Source organism: Egretta garzetta, unplaced genomic scaffold (genome assembly GCF_000687185.1).
Source record: "Egretta garzetta isolate BGI_Z169 unplaced genomic scaffold, ASM68718v1 scaffold98, whole genome shotgun sequence".
NCBI lineage: Eukaryota > Metazoa > Chordata > Aves > Pelecaniformes > Ardeidae > Egretta > Egretta garzetta.
The window spans coordinates 1,605,564-1,622,052 of NW_009260611.1; the positions used below are offsets into that span (position 1 = coordinate 1,605,564).

The 16,489-nt window shown below is 42.4% G+C and overlaps 1 protein-coding gene across 1 annotated transcript in view; it reads right to left on the reverse strand.

Moving 5' to 3' along the window:
- The window catches only part of SPATA13 (spermatogenesis associated 13), a 46,209-nt gene that overhangs the window by 19,490 nt on the left and 10,230 nt on the right, over positions 1–16,489 (reverse strand). The window contains exons 2-3 of the mRNA XM_009644889.2: positions 11,088–11,450; positions 7,821–7,965 (exon numbers count right to left, since the gene is read on the reverse strand). Of these exons, the coding sequence (XP_009643184.2) occupies positions 7,821–7,965; positions 11,088–11,450 (508 nt within the window). The remainder of the gene's footprint in view (positions 1–7,820; positions 7,966–11,087; positions 11,451–16,489) is intronic.

Genomic DNA, 16,489 nt, shown 5'->3' on the forward strand with positions numbered 1-16,489 from the left:
AACATCGCCCTGCAATATTAATGCCATCTTCCTACAAAAATCCAGACTGTGCTGCACTGCCCAGGAGACTGATAGGAATTCTCTTCTGAATCCCCAAACTTCCCTAATATTTCTTGCTGCAAGGACGCTTGCTGGATAGCGTAGTAAAAACAAGCTCCTACATATTATAAGATGCTTACACACAGCCCCACACATTTTTCTTTTCATTTAAAAAAAAAACCCAACCCAGCAAACAGAAATGACACTGAAGTGCTGATGGTCCTGGGACCTACAAGTGAAGGCTTCACGCTTTTAATCAGCCAGAGCACAAGCCCTCTGCCATGTCAAAACCCTACCCACAGGGGAAAACCAGCTGAACTGCCAAAGGAAAACGAGATCAAACCCCACACAGCTACTCTAAGAGATGTATTAAAAACAATCTCTGAAAAAGAGTCATTTGGTTTGATTTCTGCAGAACAGAATGGACTGTGTGCCTTTGCCCGATGACTACCCCCGTGCCACCGTGGGATGCTGCCGGCGGGGGGGGATCTGTTCTCCCTCCTCTGCACGGGCACGTCAGTGACTGTGCAACCACAAACTGAACCACCACGGAAGTTCCCGTCTGGGGAGAGCTGGTGGCGGGTTCATTTCCTCGCAGGATCAGCCCGGGACAGGAGGAGGCGACGGCTGTCCTTTGCAGTGGCAGTCCATGGGGACCCTCTCCAAACACATGCCGAGCTGGCTTACCCACTGCACAGGGCACCCTGAAAAGGCTGTGGTAGCACATATTAAAATACTAAAACCAAAAGTTAGTTTTCCCACCTCAAGAAAATCCAGTTCTAGGTACCCCTCTGGTACCATAGGACCCTCCCTCCACGCTGGGGCAGAGCAAAGGTCCCCCCCTGCCACTGCTCTGACAGCAGCCAGTAGCAGATCCCCGGGGAAGAACATAAAAATAGATGAGGCATGTAATGGCATTTTTCCGATGTACTTTCCTAAATTCCAGCTATCAGCAGATCAGAGTCAGATCCCTCTTGGGGCAGAAGTGCTATCTTTGTGTTTAATGAACTGAATTTTTCAAACCGTTTTCTGAATTTCTGTAAACTTTTGGGATGTGAAGTACCATGTATAGCAATTAGTTTCATAGTTTATAGAGTGTGAAAACCACCTTTTATTTTGAACTATCTTTTATTTTTGAAAGGTGCCCTTTAGTTCTTATATTATTGGAAACAACAACTATTATCTGTTCATTTTTCCTATGCCAATCAGACTTTTATTCCCCTATTGTCCTTTTTTCCAAGTTGCAGAGCCCTAGCTGCGTTGAGCATTCCGCACACAGAGGCACTGAGTAGGTTTTCTTGTCCTTTCGCCTTTCTCTGTATCGTCCCCTATAAAAATGCCTTTTTAGGTGGAAAGGAACGGGGAGATGGCCCACACCAGTGGCACAATTGGGCTTTCTGTTTTGTTCTCTATTCCCTTCCTACAAATTCCTGCCCTTTTATTTACTGTTTTGACTGTTACTATGCACTGGACTGACACTTATCTGTTAGGACTGCAAGATCTCTTCTTGAATGGCAATATCCAGCCTTCTGCAAGCACACGAGGCACGTGTTCCTCCACGTGCTCTACCTTGCTTTTATCAACACCGAATTCACCTGCCGCCAGTCTCGGTATGGTGAAATCCTCCTGCAACCCTGTTCAAGCAGCTTGGGCTTTTACTACCGTGAATAATTTAATCAAGATGTATAATTTCATTCTATACCTCCCTTCCCATATTATTTGGGAAGACACTGAACATCTGACTCCACTCGTGAGCTCTCTCCTTAAGAAAGCTGACCACTTTCCTCCTGTTACTCAGTGCTTACTCACTTGTTAAAGCATGGGAGGATCTTCCCCCTTATTCCAGGCCTCTATGAAGAGACATTTGTAAGAGATGTTGTCAGAGGCCTTTTAGAGATCCAAGCAGCCTATACCTACTGAATCCCCTTGGTCACATCCTCAGTGATTTTTCTCAGAAAACCTTGTCTAGACTGTGCTGTTACCTGGAAAGGTTGGAATAGATGATCCCTGAGGTCCCTTCCAACCTAGGATTCTATGATTCCATGATTTGTGGGGCACAGCTTTCCTCTATGTAGGGCCCATGGACTTTTCTTCATCATAAGGGTCTACCAGGCTGTTGATGTTACTCTCCGTTATAGGTTCTAAGTACTAAATACATTCATTCTTTATATATTCCATGTACTCTTATGTCAGACTCGCTGGGCTACTGCTCACTGGATCCCTCCTGATACTTCTTTATAAATGGTTATTCCATCGCTGCCTTCTTCCTTGTACTGAGGCTATTTCTGAGGAATGAATTCCACACTGAGGCAGTGGCTCAGCAATTTTGTTCTTAAATCCCTTTAGAAGTCTAGGGTCTGGCAATGTGTTACTATTCATTTAGTTCCTCTAAAACTTCTACTGACATTTTGAGACAGATCCTTGCCTAATTTGAGCTCAGGTTTTATTTCTCAGTCACTTACAAGGCCTACAAACTGTCTGGTAGTCTACCGGGTTCTCGTATTTTTTAAAAAGGACGTAGTTCTACATCTTTAGCAAATTGTTTCTACGTTCAGTAGCTTTACACCAAAATTGCAAGAGTTTGGGGTTTTTTTTCTATTTGGATACAAGTCAACAATCTGAAGGATGTCTTTTTTTTTTCCCCTTCTGATAGATTCTTTTCCCCTGTGTTTAATGACAGAACCCTTTTCTAGTGTTTCCAAATTCCATTTTGACAGGTGACATGAATTTGCTCTAAGCATCTAATATGTTGTCCTTGAACACCCTCCGTGCTGCCTGCAAGCATTCAAAACTTTTCTGCTCCTTTAAATTCCTTTGTTACACAAATGACTTCTCACTTTTATTTACTTACCCTCTTTTAAATTACAACACGTACTGTATTGGATTTTTTCACTCTTCTCACCCCTGCAAGGATATTGGCTCAGAGTGCATTATGGACACGGAGGGCAAGATTCATCATCTGTCTGTATTTGGTCAATGAACAGCACCCTAAATTAGCTGTTTGTTCCAGGCAAGGTCACCTAGCTTAGCTGAGAAGTCTATGGAGTCAGATGAGACACATCCCACCCTTACAGAGCAGTGCTTTCGTGTGATCCTGCACACATCTCAGGACTGGTTCAAGAATTGTTTCCCATCCTGTAAGTCTCACAATTAGCTGCACTGAGGAATTATTTACGGTACACCTAAAAACATAGCACCGAGCCCCGTTACAAGGCCTAATCCACATGACAGTCTCCTGTTATGACTGTGCTTGCTGCCTTTGAAACTTCTCTGGCTTCCTTGGTTTGTCATGCTTACTGTCACCAGCCTGGTGATCTCAGGTGGTTCATAATTTAATCCTGTCACTATACTTTTTCCCATTTAGGCACAGCATTCCAGTCCACGGATCCTGTGACACTTGGTGATACAGTCGATTTGTTTATCTGATTTGGCTCTTAAGTTTTTCTTTAATACATTAGAGACCCTCTTGCACTGGTACAATCTTTTCTGTTATGCCTGTGCAGCTTGCACAATGGTGATATGCTGGTTATGCTCCACTGGTTGTCTTCCTTCAACCAAGTTTCTGACAGAATGCCACCTAAACTTCTTTAAAAATACATTTATTTCTCCACCTTACTTTTTAAACTTTCACTATTACTGGCAGGGTTGCCTGTTTTTCTAAATCCTCTTTAAACAACATTTGTCCAGCTGTTCCTGGCTATTTCTTGCTTGAGTTTTGTCAGCTTCTGCCCCGTCCTTCATTTGAGGGTGCAGTGATTACTGACATTGCCTGTAAAGGATGTGCTGTCCTGTCCTCTGTATTATTTCACTTTGCCAGTTTTCCTCTAATTCTTTGTTTAGAAACTACTCCATAATCTCTTGATTTGCATGTCAACAGCCTGCTTTTGTTTTGCTTTAGAAGACAAAGGATCTTTTTATGTCAAACGTATCTAGTTTCATAAATAATCTAGAACTCCCTCCTTTTAATACAACTTTGCATGAGGGTGCCAGGGGATAAAAAGGCCTCTCTGTCTGACACTGAGCGTGGTATTGCCAGCACATGGGGCAACTTTACCATTGGGCTCCTGGTCTTTTAGCTTCTAGCTGACAGCTTCAATTTTGGCTCCAGTGCTTGCCTCCTGCCCATCACACCCTCCCCACGGCTAGCACCTCCCCTCCTGAGTCCCCGGGGCCGCCTAGGTGCTTCACCAGATGCACCAGCTGCTCCCAACACACTGCCGGGTCCTCTTCACATCGTCAAGCCCAGCTGTCTATGCGACTGACAATCCCATTACCCACCAGCGTAGGTTTTATCTTTTCGTATCAGTTAAGAGTCCCGTCCTTCAAAGTATCACACAGCCATCATCCTCTGGTCCAAAGGCTTTTCTGTTCCCAGCAACACTGGGACCGCTTAGGCTGTAGTAGTGCATTTCACGATGCCCCTTCAGGTCCTGTCCATGAGTCTTTCTGCCTCCCTGAGCTTTTCAGGCACTTTGGCCGCAGAATACAACAACGCCATGGAGCTGCTCGCAACAGCAGGTGTATTCCACCCACCTCCTGGTAATCACAAACACGGCACTCAATGTAGTAACCCAGGAATTTGTGTTTCCTGCACATAGTCCTATTTACATCCTCACTATTTTGGGGTGGGGGAGCAAGGAACAGGGTAGCAAGATGATAGAAGCAGGGAATTGTTTTCTCTCGAGGAGTGATTAATAACTGCTGTTTGTTCACTTGCATGGTCAATAACCTATTTGGGGTGGGGTTTGTTTGTTTGATAGGTGATAGGGATGGAGAACCCGAAAATCTCCACTCCCCAACAGCCGGTTTGCTTGCACCTCAGCTGTGCTCCACACAGGCTGAAACTTGGTTACTGTGATGAACTGGGAAAAGCTTGACAGTAGTTTAACATTGCAGGCAAACATCCAGGACAGGATACTACTTGAATTAAAGGTATTTAAATTTATTATTCTAAATGCCGGAATACACATCTGAACCATCTAAACAGCTGAGAGAGCAATCCACCGCATCCAAAGGCAGTTCCTACTCTAACCTTCATTGACTGCAATGGCTGGGGCCTCAGAGCAGCTGTTTAAACGTAGATACTTAACGCAATTTTAAGTATTTTGGATATCCCACTGGCCTCCAGCTGGCACTGAAGACAGGAATAGGTCTCCAGTAGGTCCTCTGTCATATCTGCCAGCCGCGGGCAGGTATTCGGGTATCCCACACATATCTGGACCTCGACACATATCAAGCCCTCGACCTCCACTGCCTGTAACAGATGTTCAAATGTTTAACTCTTATGGAGGTACCTCCATTTAGACTGAATTTAGGTGACTTAAACTTGAACTGAGCCCCACCCCACCTACTCAGAGCTGAGCCTATCTAAAGGAGTTCACCAATTAATTTAGCCAAATTCAAGTCCCACACCACCATATGCAAAAAAGATGGGTTAGTTTTTAAGATACTATAAAAATTGCTCTACTGCGATAAATAGGTAACCTCTTTAATATAATTTAAAACTTGTAACCCATTCAGCACAAGAGTAGCAATATAAGTCTCAAGGGAAGTTTCCCTTACGTGTTGGCTGGTTGTTATTCTGTCTCCTCCGGTATGATGATTTACTGTCTTGTAACAGCTGTTTTTCTAAATTTACATCTCCAATTCTATCCCCCCTTGTTATAAAAAGTAGACATGCAATGTATTAGGCTTTAGCAAGTAACTAAAATAAGATACCACTCATTTTCAGGGCTTGGGTTTAGCATTTCTTTCTATAATAAAGGGCTTTTGTGCTACCGAATTTCACTGTACATGAGCAAACAAAAAACTCTCACATGTTCAAAGACAAGGAAATGCCTTGTGAATTTAAGAGAAAAAGGAAAGAGATCAGAATGTGTGACACTAGTCACTTTATTATTTTCTGCTGGAGCTACTTAACAGATCTTTGCAACTGCAAAGTCCGTGATATTCCTCACTTGCCTTCAGGGCTTTGATTTCAGCAGCTTTTCCTGCTCAACTGCTATGTTTATTGTAATGAGTCAGACAAGTCACATCTAGCATAATCGATATGGCTTTGGCTTCTTTGTCTTGAAAAGTGGCAGAAACCTTGCTTTGTGTATTTGTCATCCTGTTGCTTACGTTTAGGAGAGCAATTATTCGAAAGCTAAATACCTGGAAAGATATTACGCTCAGGCAGTTGTCTAGGTAACTAATATTATTTCATGTGGTTTCCAAACACGAAATGGAAAGGATAACTAAAAATAAAAAAGGAATCCCTACTCTGTGATGCATAAGGAGTCTCTTTTTTCAAAACTAGCTCATGGCAAACCTGCTATTCGGTGAGCGATCCTTTTGCAATCAGGGACTGAGATACCATGTAATCTCAGCACGGGTCTCAGCATTAGATGTCAAATTTACCTTGATGTGTAATCTGGATCGTTAAGTATACTGAGATACATACAGCAAGGACACACTCCATATACGGGTTTTGAAGTAGTTCCCAATATTTTGCTAAATATAAATTAAAAGGAGAATACTAACATAGTGTATATATAATGTATCTCATTGCTATAGTAAGACATTCTCAGCTCTGTTCCTTGGAGAGCACCTTCTGAAGAAAACTGTCATGCTGTATTGAAGACTGGAAAATGCAGTTTTAAAATGTTCTTATACAAACTAATTTGTAGTTGAGGGATTTTTTGAGCAGAATTTGGATATCATTGCAGCTAAAATGCAGCTAAGAACCATAAAAGCCAAGTACTGACTAGTAAGCATATGTATAATTTTAATAAAGAAACACTGAAAATCCTATTTGTTAACTTTCCTACTTCAGTCATGGCAAGCCCTGATCCAGGCACTTTTGCTTATTCTCCCCACAGAGAGGCAGAGCAAGGGGTCCCAGTGGCATTTTGTTCATTAGTAACAGTGAAGAATATAAAGTGAAAATTTTGCTTTTATGTCCAACCCTTGCCAGTGAAACATGAATAACTGTTCAGATCAGGCTCACAGTGGTCTGAAAGAACATAAATGGTATAAACCCAGGTTCTTCTGGTCCCAGCTGCCAAGAAACGTTCCACTAATACTATATACGACTTTCTATTAACTCAAGATAGCACTGCATACTAATAGTAAACAACTACAGAAAAAACACACAGGGCACATCTGGGAGTCTGATATAGAGTACCGCTTCTGAAAAGGCAATCTTTCCCAAGAATCCATCCATCGTGTCCTAGAACCCTGGGCTACACTCACCACTGAGTAAGCAACGGCAAGTGCATACAGTTCTCTGAAACATGCTGCTTCATTATTTAAGACTTGCCTGTCTAGGTAGATAAGCTGAATGCATGGCAAACAAAATTAAAAATACATTTGTGGTGTGGCTATGGTTCGGGCATGAACTCAAGCATATTAGAGGGGTTGGACTAGATGACCTCTAGGGGTCTCTTCCAACCCTAGACATTCTATGATTCTATGATGAATCTATATTAGACCTTACTTCTTTCAAATTCTACTATCTTCAGCCAATTACATGAATAGAGAGTGGAAAATACAGGAGTGTAACTGGTACAGAAGAATAAACCATAGCAATGTCAAACAGTAGATATGAAAAACAAGTTTTACATGTATACAGCAGGAAAAGCTACTACTGAGAAAGTCTTAAAACAAATCCACTTAGCTGGGTACTACTTTGCCACCGAGTTGGTTTGCACCCTTTTGTGTTCCACACTATAATCTGCTTCCTGACCAAGCTGGGGTATGAAGTTGAGATCTAGAAGGTTAAAAAGACTTGCCCATCTTACCGTTAGATGTTCTCATCTGCTGCCTTCGTCCAACCCGGTCCAGGCCGATGGGGGTACTTTGTGAAAAGGTGAGCGGCCGAAACCTGGCTGAAACAGCTTTGTAAGGGGGTACCTGGTGCGCTGGAACAGGTGGCCGTGTTGCAGGCTACAGAGAAAACAGGAAAATCCAGGATTAGTAAAGTTACCAGCAAGTCCAACTGAGCAAAACTCCAGTATGAAGTCAGGTTTCTTCAGATAGTTCAGCTAATTACAGGAGCAGTAAAATCGCCTACTTTGAAGTGATATTGCTTAAACACTTGCATACCATATCCACCAGCATCAACAGAAAATATTATGTTACAGTTCTCTGTTACATTAAAAACTCCTTAGCCTCCTGTTATGATCAGACATGCTCCATAATTTCCATCTTGCAACACTCCATACCCAAACGCTCACCGCTTTGAGAACAGCCTGCGCAATGCCGGCTGGCGTTGTAAACACACGTCTGAAGGGAAACCCAAAGCAAAAGAATGCCCAGAAACGCTATGGTTGGAAGTCGTGTTCATTTCCTGGGACACTTGCTTTCTTCAAATAAATGTATTGCTTTTAAGCAAAATAAACATAGTTTACAAGACAAAACCAATTGTCAACATGATCCTCTGCTGTGAAGATCCCTGCAGTGTCATTAAAAAGAGGTACTATTAAGTTTGCTCATAACTTCATCTAGAAGCCATTTTCTTTAGTTAACTCATTCATTTGCTTAATTACGATTAGAGAAACTACCCCTGTTTTATTTGCAAATTGAGTCTAATTTTATGTCGTCCCTGACCAACTCCAGGTTAGCCAGGCTGAATGACCTTGCATAAACATTCAACATTGAACAGCCAGACTTCAGCATATGAAGTTCGGAGAGTCTTGTCTTTACATCTTATCTTTCAGTTGTCACTGGTCATAGACCCTTCTGTCAAGTGATCTGAAAGATCAGGGCTGGGTCTTTTATGATCTCTTGACACTCTGTTATGAAACCAATGATTTAGTACTGTTTGAAAATGTTTTCTCACACCTAAGCTGTCAGACCAAACCAAATCACAACACAGAAGGAATTAGCATTACACTTTTCAAATATTCCCGTGGGTTTTCAAAGCTTTTAAGAAAAAAAAATCAGCAAGGTGAAGATCAGCCTTCGAAAGCCCCACAGAGAATACTTCCAGCACATGTATTCCTGCTTCATTAGTCCTCTTTTTTACATTCCAGCTACAAATTTACTTTCTAATATGACTGCCAAAAACCTCTGTGCCTACTGAATATGATTTAACTATAACCTCATCTTTAAACCTCACTTCTTCAGTGTTTTAGCAATATACCAGGATCCTGTCACTGAATAACGCCACAAAAATTAAATCTGATACATTACATCAAATAGCTAACAGAAGTGATGGCAATTACTATATGCAAATAACTGGTAGATTAAGTAAAAAAGCTATTTATTTCTGGGCAACTAAAATTTTCTAGTAAGGCTTCAGTCCAGATCCCTTTCCCGGACAGACAAGGATGTGCTGTTACTCAGTGGCAGGCCTGGGAAGGCCATCATTTGGGTTAAAAATGCGTCCCCGTTGGGAATGCTCCATAGTTTTGGTCTTGACCACAGTGATCCAGCAATGAGCTCGTTTAACCCCAGCCAGCCCTCGCGGCAGCATCAGAGCATGGACAGAGTCCACTGAAATAGCTGCCTTGGTGCATGTTCCTTCATTAATAAACTGATACGAGCAAGGTTTGAAGAGAGATCAATTTGATTTCAGCAGTTAATGAAGGGCTTGGAGAGTTTTAAATCACTTCCATGGTAGAGCAAGGATTATTTGGGTTGCCAATACTTACTATCCCTTGAAATCCATCTCTTACTCTTGACTAAGATGGCCTAGAATTTATAACAGCAATTTCCCTCTTCTTTTTTTCCTCCAAGCTAAGTAGTGATAAAATTAATTTGAAAATATTCCAATTATGTAGGGTTTGAAACTATGGCCTTTGCCTGGGTAAAAAGTTCATTGGCTTCAGTTGGAGTTTTGCTTCAAGATGCATTTTTTCATCAGGAAATTATAAAGAAAAATGTGCAATATACAACAACAATGTTCAAGGTAAAAATTGCTTTTCACAGGAGACTGAAAATCCTGCCATCATTTTGGCATTTGATTTCAGTTGGGGGAGTACCGTACCCATGAATGATACTGCATTGAACTTCCCAGAAGGAGATCAAGTAGCATGAGAAAGATTAAGATTCAAATTCCATTAATAACCACTGGAATCACATTTTTTGAGAATGTAAATACTATTCCTTTTTTTCTGTTGCTTTATCAGCTTGACAGTTGCTTTAGGTAGGAGTCCTGCAGCTTTTCTGAAAAGTGGAAAACACCTGATCAGTGCAGTATTACAAAAGCCCGTGAGCCTGAAGCTCTGTAACCAACTACAAGATGGGGCCACCACTACCATCAGAACAGTAAGTTCCTCTACACATCGTATCCTCTCAGGACGACCTCCGGGAAAAAAGGAGCTATTTTTATCTTCCAGAAGCTTTTTCTTTCTCGGTCTTTTACCTAAACCAACAGAGATGGCAAATACATGTATAGGTATTGCTCAAGTACTAACTCAACCACCTGCTGTTTCCATAGAGGCTTCCTACATTCCACCAGGTCAATTTAGTAGTACATAAACAGGGTGGGGGTTTTCTTCATATTCACAGTTTTCTTAGATTCTTTCTTTTTTTCATTAATTCCTTAATTTATTACCGAGTTTCTAAAGCTACTTCCTTATTAGTTTTAAATATTGCTGCTATGCCAATACCAAGATTTTGAACACCACAGCTAATGTCACAGGTTTTGAACAGGCCTGCTTTCAGAGAATTTGAAATGATCAATAAGTAATGTGCTACTATCATATTGTTTGTTGTCCTCTGTTCCTCAGGCCCTATGACTAAACACACAGCTGTATTACACACGAATCAGCTCTTATACACCAATGTGAGAGGTAACAACTGCTCCAAGAAAGAAATAAGGTTAATTTACAATACAGAAAATATTATCCCAAAGTCAGTAACAGTTTTATTCCATGCTGTTTCGTTTTTTAACAAGACAAAGTAATTAGTGACCAGGAAAGCAGAATTGTAAGTACACGATGTCAGCTTGACAAAAAGGAAGGAAGAGAAGGAAACATCCATTCTATTTTCTAAGCTGAAGACAGAGACAAGGAAGTGAAAGGGTCTCTTGCAGTTTGCAGAGAGCACATCTCTTATCTTACTTGTGTCAGCAGACCTTCAATCTCTTCTGCCGGACCGCTTCCATAGAAATTGACCCCACCTATTACGGAGATGGGTCTTCTTTTTCTCCCTCTCTGGTAGCCTACTGTATTGCTTTGGATCACAGACCCGACAGAAGCCAGTCCTGGCTGATTTTCACCATCCGTGCAGTCCGTCTTCTGAGACTCCACCGCAACTGCATCTTCTGGTATGGAGAAACTTCTGATCGACATTTGGCCATAGTCTGAGAGAGGTCTGGGACGAGATCTTTTTCCAGAGCCCCATCTCCTGGGTGTGACCTTTTGTGTGTCTGCCTTGTCTTCATCCTGGGATGGGGACCTCTTCCAGTGGTCATCAGAAACAACCTTTTTAAATGTGAACAAGTCAAATAAGCTACAGAATTTTCTGACACTTAATAATTTGTGAGTTTTTCATATGGCAGATCAACTTAACATTGCTAAAAGTAAAGCACTACCATCATAAATACAATAAATGCAACTGACAATTCAGAAAGAGAGGAACTTTGCAAAGGGAAGACATCATGATGCTTGTGCAGAGTAAGGTTAACACCCAAACATCAGCACCTCTTAGGCAAACATGACTAATAACACAAAAACGTCACTTATTACCACAGCAGTACAGACAGGCCCTGTCATAAACACTGAATTCACTGAATGGTGTCTTGGAATGACAGCTCTGGCACTCACAGGACTCGTTCCTGTACACAAGTAGGATGCTACATGTAACACCAGTAAAAAGAATTCAACCAGCACACTGTGTTTCTGGACTTTCTACCAAGGCCTGCAGGGACAGGACAAGGGGCAATGGTTTCAAATTGTAAGAGGGTAGATTTAGGTCGGATATAAGGAAGAAATTGTTTACAATGAAGGTGGTAAGACACTGGAACGGGTTGCCCAGAGAAGTTGTGGATGTCCCATCATCGCCAGTGTTCAAGGTCAGGCTGGATGGGGCTTTGAGTGACCTGATCTAGTGAAAGATGTCCCTGCCCATGGCAGGGGTTTGGACTAGATGATCTTTAAAGGTCCCTTCCAACCCAAACCATTGCTTGAAACTATGATACTCCTCTGCTTTACCTCTATTCAGTGATGAAAATAAACAGTAAGGCTGCAGTTCGACTGCTTGCCAATCCCACATTACCGCAAGCCGATACCAAACCGTGCAGTCGCACCCCCTCCTACCACTCACTCCCACGCTCTCCCTCACTTGGGTCAGATCTGGAGATTGTGCAGCCATGTGCGAATTGGGTGAGTGAGCTCATCCCCTTTGGAAAGGAGAAGCTGATTTTCTATAGGCTCGGGGAGGTTACAGTCATACAGAGAGGACCAGAGAGACATTATAACACAAATACAGGAAGAACCGGTGGTTTTAGAGAGGAAGCTTGGAAAATGAGAGCGTTGTTCCTATTTAACAGCACATCTGGCTCATGGAGCTTAATGCCTACAGGTATCGTAATTGCACTGGTGCTACAAGTTTGGAAATAAAATAGCTTGTTAGAGGGAACATTTTTAAGGATTTCAATGCCTTTGGAGTAATACTGCCATAAACTTTTCTAGCAGAACCCCTGCAGTTTTTATTTCAGGAAAAAATATTGCACAAAAAAATTTATATTCAATTTTCCCTCAAATTTCCAAATTCTCAGCATTTCCTTGCTGAGGAAAAGCTCCTGCCTCCTCTATAAAGAACAGAAACGAAACAGGGAGAGGAGGAGGGGTGTTTCTGGGCTGGGTGGTAGTTCACATGAACACCTGATGGAGTGAATGCAAACTCCAAAGCACTGCTGAGCAAGTTCTCATAAAATTATGAACTAATTCTGACTTTTTTTCTTAAAAAAAAACCCAGCCTACTTCTTTATTAGGATATCTTTAGACTACCCAAGTACATTTCTGACAATGTTCAAAGCTACTAAGTATTCCAAAAAAGAGAGGCATCATTTTTGTTAATCTGTTTCAGACCAGATGGGGGCATTTCAGGTACGACATATTCAAAGCAAACATGCAGCCTGTAAAATCAGCATTTTACAATGATGCCTGTGAAAAAGGACTTCTCTTCTGTCACCTTCTTCTCCAGCTACCATTTTCAACCAGGCCAGTACAAATCCAATGAGCTTTTTTCAGAAGGCTACCTGATAGAGTGGGCAGATTTTGCTTTTTGAAAGACAGCTTAAGACAAATTTCACTGTATGAAACCATTTCAGCTCGTAGGCAGAGTTTTTAAACAGCATTTTAACATGATTACTGCAATTAAGGTATGAAAAATGATCAGTGTCATACATTGCTCTCCATTCAATTATCTCACTTACAGCATGAAATTTATTCTCAATAGAGCACTTGCATAAATTCTGATTTCTGTGGCGTCACACCCATCACTCAAGCATGCTTCAACTTCTCTGCAGATTTTAGCTCAGGACCAGTTTTAATAGTATAAGCGATTCAGTAGAGAGTGACTCCCTGGCTGGAGCACTGACACAGCTTCAGCAAAGCTGTCCCTTAAACCAGCCCCTCCGAGGTCAGAGCAGCAAAATCACAGGTTTAATAAGGTTCTTACCTCAGAATCAGACACGGGTAAAGGGTCTCCACATATGCAGTGACTGAGAAAGGAGCTCATGAGAGTCATTTTATGTTTTTGTTTTGCAGTCTTGTCCGTAAGAGGTACAAATGTGAGCACAGTCTCTGTGTAACCAGTCAGGTGAAGTTCATCCCATGATCCTGTACTTTTAGACTGAGGAAGGACGCGTCACATGTCATCTCCTAATCTGCTTTTTACACCCTTATCTTGAGCAATAACATTTGCAAAGAGAGGACTGCTCTCCTGCAGCACTCCACCTACAGTAGCAATCCAAATGACAGCAAGATTAATCTCTGCTGTGCAATAAACAATGCTGAAGGATGTGTATTTTGAGGCTTAGATCTATAAACTGCATGGAAGAATACTAATAAAACAGAAAACATAATCCTCTCACAGCAAAAAACAGAGGAAACCAGGCTGATAACCTCACATTCCTCTAAGTGACCTACTCAAGCAGGACCTGAGCAAGTGACCACTTACTGGCAGGAATAAAATACCCAGCACACAACTCATAGGCTTCAGTATTGCACCCACTTAAGCGTAAGTGCAATTCTTGACATCAATGCAAAAATTCTGAGGAAACAGTTTTGTTCCACTTGTCATTGGCTTTATGCTGGTACAGCCCCACTGGCCTCAAATGAGCTTCTCTTGATTAATCCCTTGTAAGTGAAACCAGGTTTATGTTCTACCATTATTAGTGGTAACATCTATAGACGTGAGTAGAGACATACAGGGCACTTCACGTAGGATGAAAATCAAAATGTCATGCACTGCCTCATGCATTGTAAGTGCTGGTCAAAAAATTCAAGGAATTTCAAGATTTCTGAGAAGTAAAGGTCTAAGCTGAATCCACATTAGATTTTCTGAAATTCAGACCTGCTGGTCTAGCAACAGCACAGGATCACCAATGTCAGCAATCGAGATTATTCATCTTGTCATTTAGGCTGCATCCTAAGTTAGGTTTCTCCTGAGACTGCAAACACAAACTGCTCTACTTATTTACACTGATGCAAATGAATTAATTTAATCTGGACAGCTAAATTCCTACAACAGCATATTAATTAAATTGTTGTATTTCAATCGTTTTCCTTTTTCCTGACAGCAGTATATCTACAAATACAACCATTTCAAATCAAGATTTACTTTGATCCAGGCTAGGCTTTTATTTGCTATTGTTCCCGCGTAATATGTCACTCTGAGGCTGGGATTCAGCTCCAGATTCCCACATTGAAATTTTGACATCTGCAACGGAGGTGCCTGCATGTTAGCCTGATGTTAAAGCTGTCATCGTAGCTTGCAGAAATCTGGGTGAGATTTTGTGGCCTGAACATAGGCACCTGGGGCCATCTCAAATGTCCTAAGGGATCTAAAATATCTCAACGTACCATGCATCACGCAAGTACGGCACAGGATCTACAGGAGGCGTGGGCCATCCAGAAGCAGCCTCTGGGGATGAGGGGGAACCAGTCAGGGCACCTGGAGCCGCGCTGGGTCCTTATGTTCAGGCAATCAACTTGACCCCCCAAACAAGAGGGTCAGCCAAGCCTAAATTTTGACATCTGCAATGGAGGTTCAGGCAATCGACTTGACCCCCCAAACAAGAGGGTCAGCCAAGCCTACAGAGCACTACAGGCAGGAACCAGGTGCCAAACCTGATTGCAGGTAGGGGCAGACGGCACCACAGCCACATTCCCCAACGCTGTGGGGAACCCTGCTTGGCCCCCATCTCCCACTCCAGCAAGGTGCTTTCCAGCTGTGTGCAGCTTTCTTGGATACCCACCCCTCATTGCACTTGGCAGCTATTTTTAGGTAACTCGGCTCAGCTCTAGGTACCACTTTCGGGTGTGCTGTTTAGGGTGTGCTCCCCAGGGCCCCCTGACGGCACCAACCAGGCTACAGCAGGAGCCTTCCCAGGCTGCTCCCAGGTAGACAACTCCATCGCGGAGCCTGAGCCCAGCCAGACCAAATCCCTCCTCCGCCTGGGCCCAGACTGATTTCCCAATCTAGGCACAGCAGCTTCAAGGATTTGATCATGATCTCGCTCAACTTGACCTGGCACTAATAGAACCCTGTTGCATTCACTGGCACATGACTGCTGCTGGCATTCCCTGTTACTCATTAATACCAATGTAAGCAACATCAGCATCAGGTGTTCAACCGCTGAAATCTCAGCTTAGCCTTTATAGCCAGATGAGAGCCAGGTTCTGCAACTATCACTCTGATGGATGGATGCAACTTTTATCAGTGAAATGGCAAAAAGTTGCCAGTGCCTGAAATTACATGGCAGGACCTTCGCCGGCGTAGTTATAACAACCATGAATAACCCTTCATCCTATACCTGACCACACTCTCCACTGCAGAAAAAGCACAAACTATAAGTCTGACCCAATGCAGCTCACCGCTGGTCAGCTTGCTGCTCTTGGTACGCTTGTGAGGGCTGACATACAGCTGCCATCATGATGGCAAAGGAAAAACAATCCCTGGGTGATTTTTTTGTTAATGTGTTTACGCCAATAAACACCCTAATGAAAAAAAAATCACTGCTCTATGAATGTGTTGATGCCTGCATACATTGCTGAGGCTCCCTGCCTGCTAATCTGCATTTCTACCCTTCCCATTACCCATTTGGATGTTTAAAATTTTATTTTTATGTTCTAAATGTACTGATAGAATTAATGCTTCATAATGTATACACATAGACAAGCATGGCAGTATAAGGGGACACTTAAATCTCCTGAAAGTTTTTTCTCTACCTGGCAATCTGCTGGGAAGTCACAGGTAGGTGCCTCCTGGAAAAGGACCTCCAGCCTTGATGGTC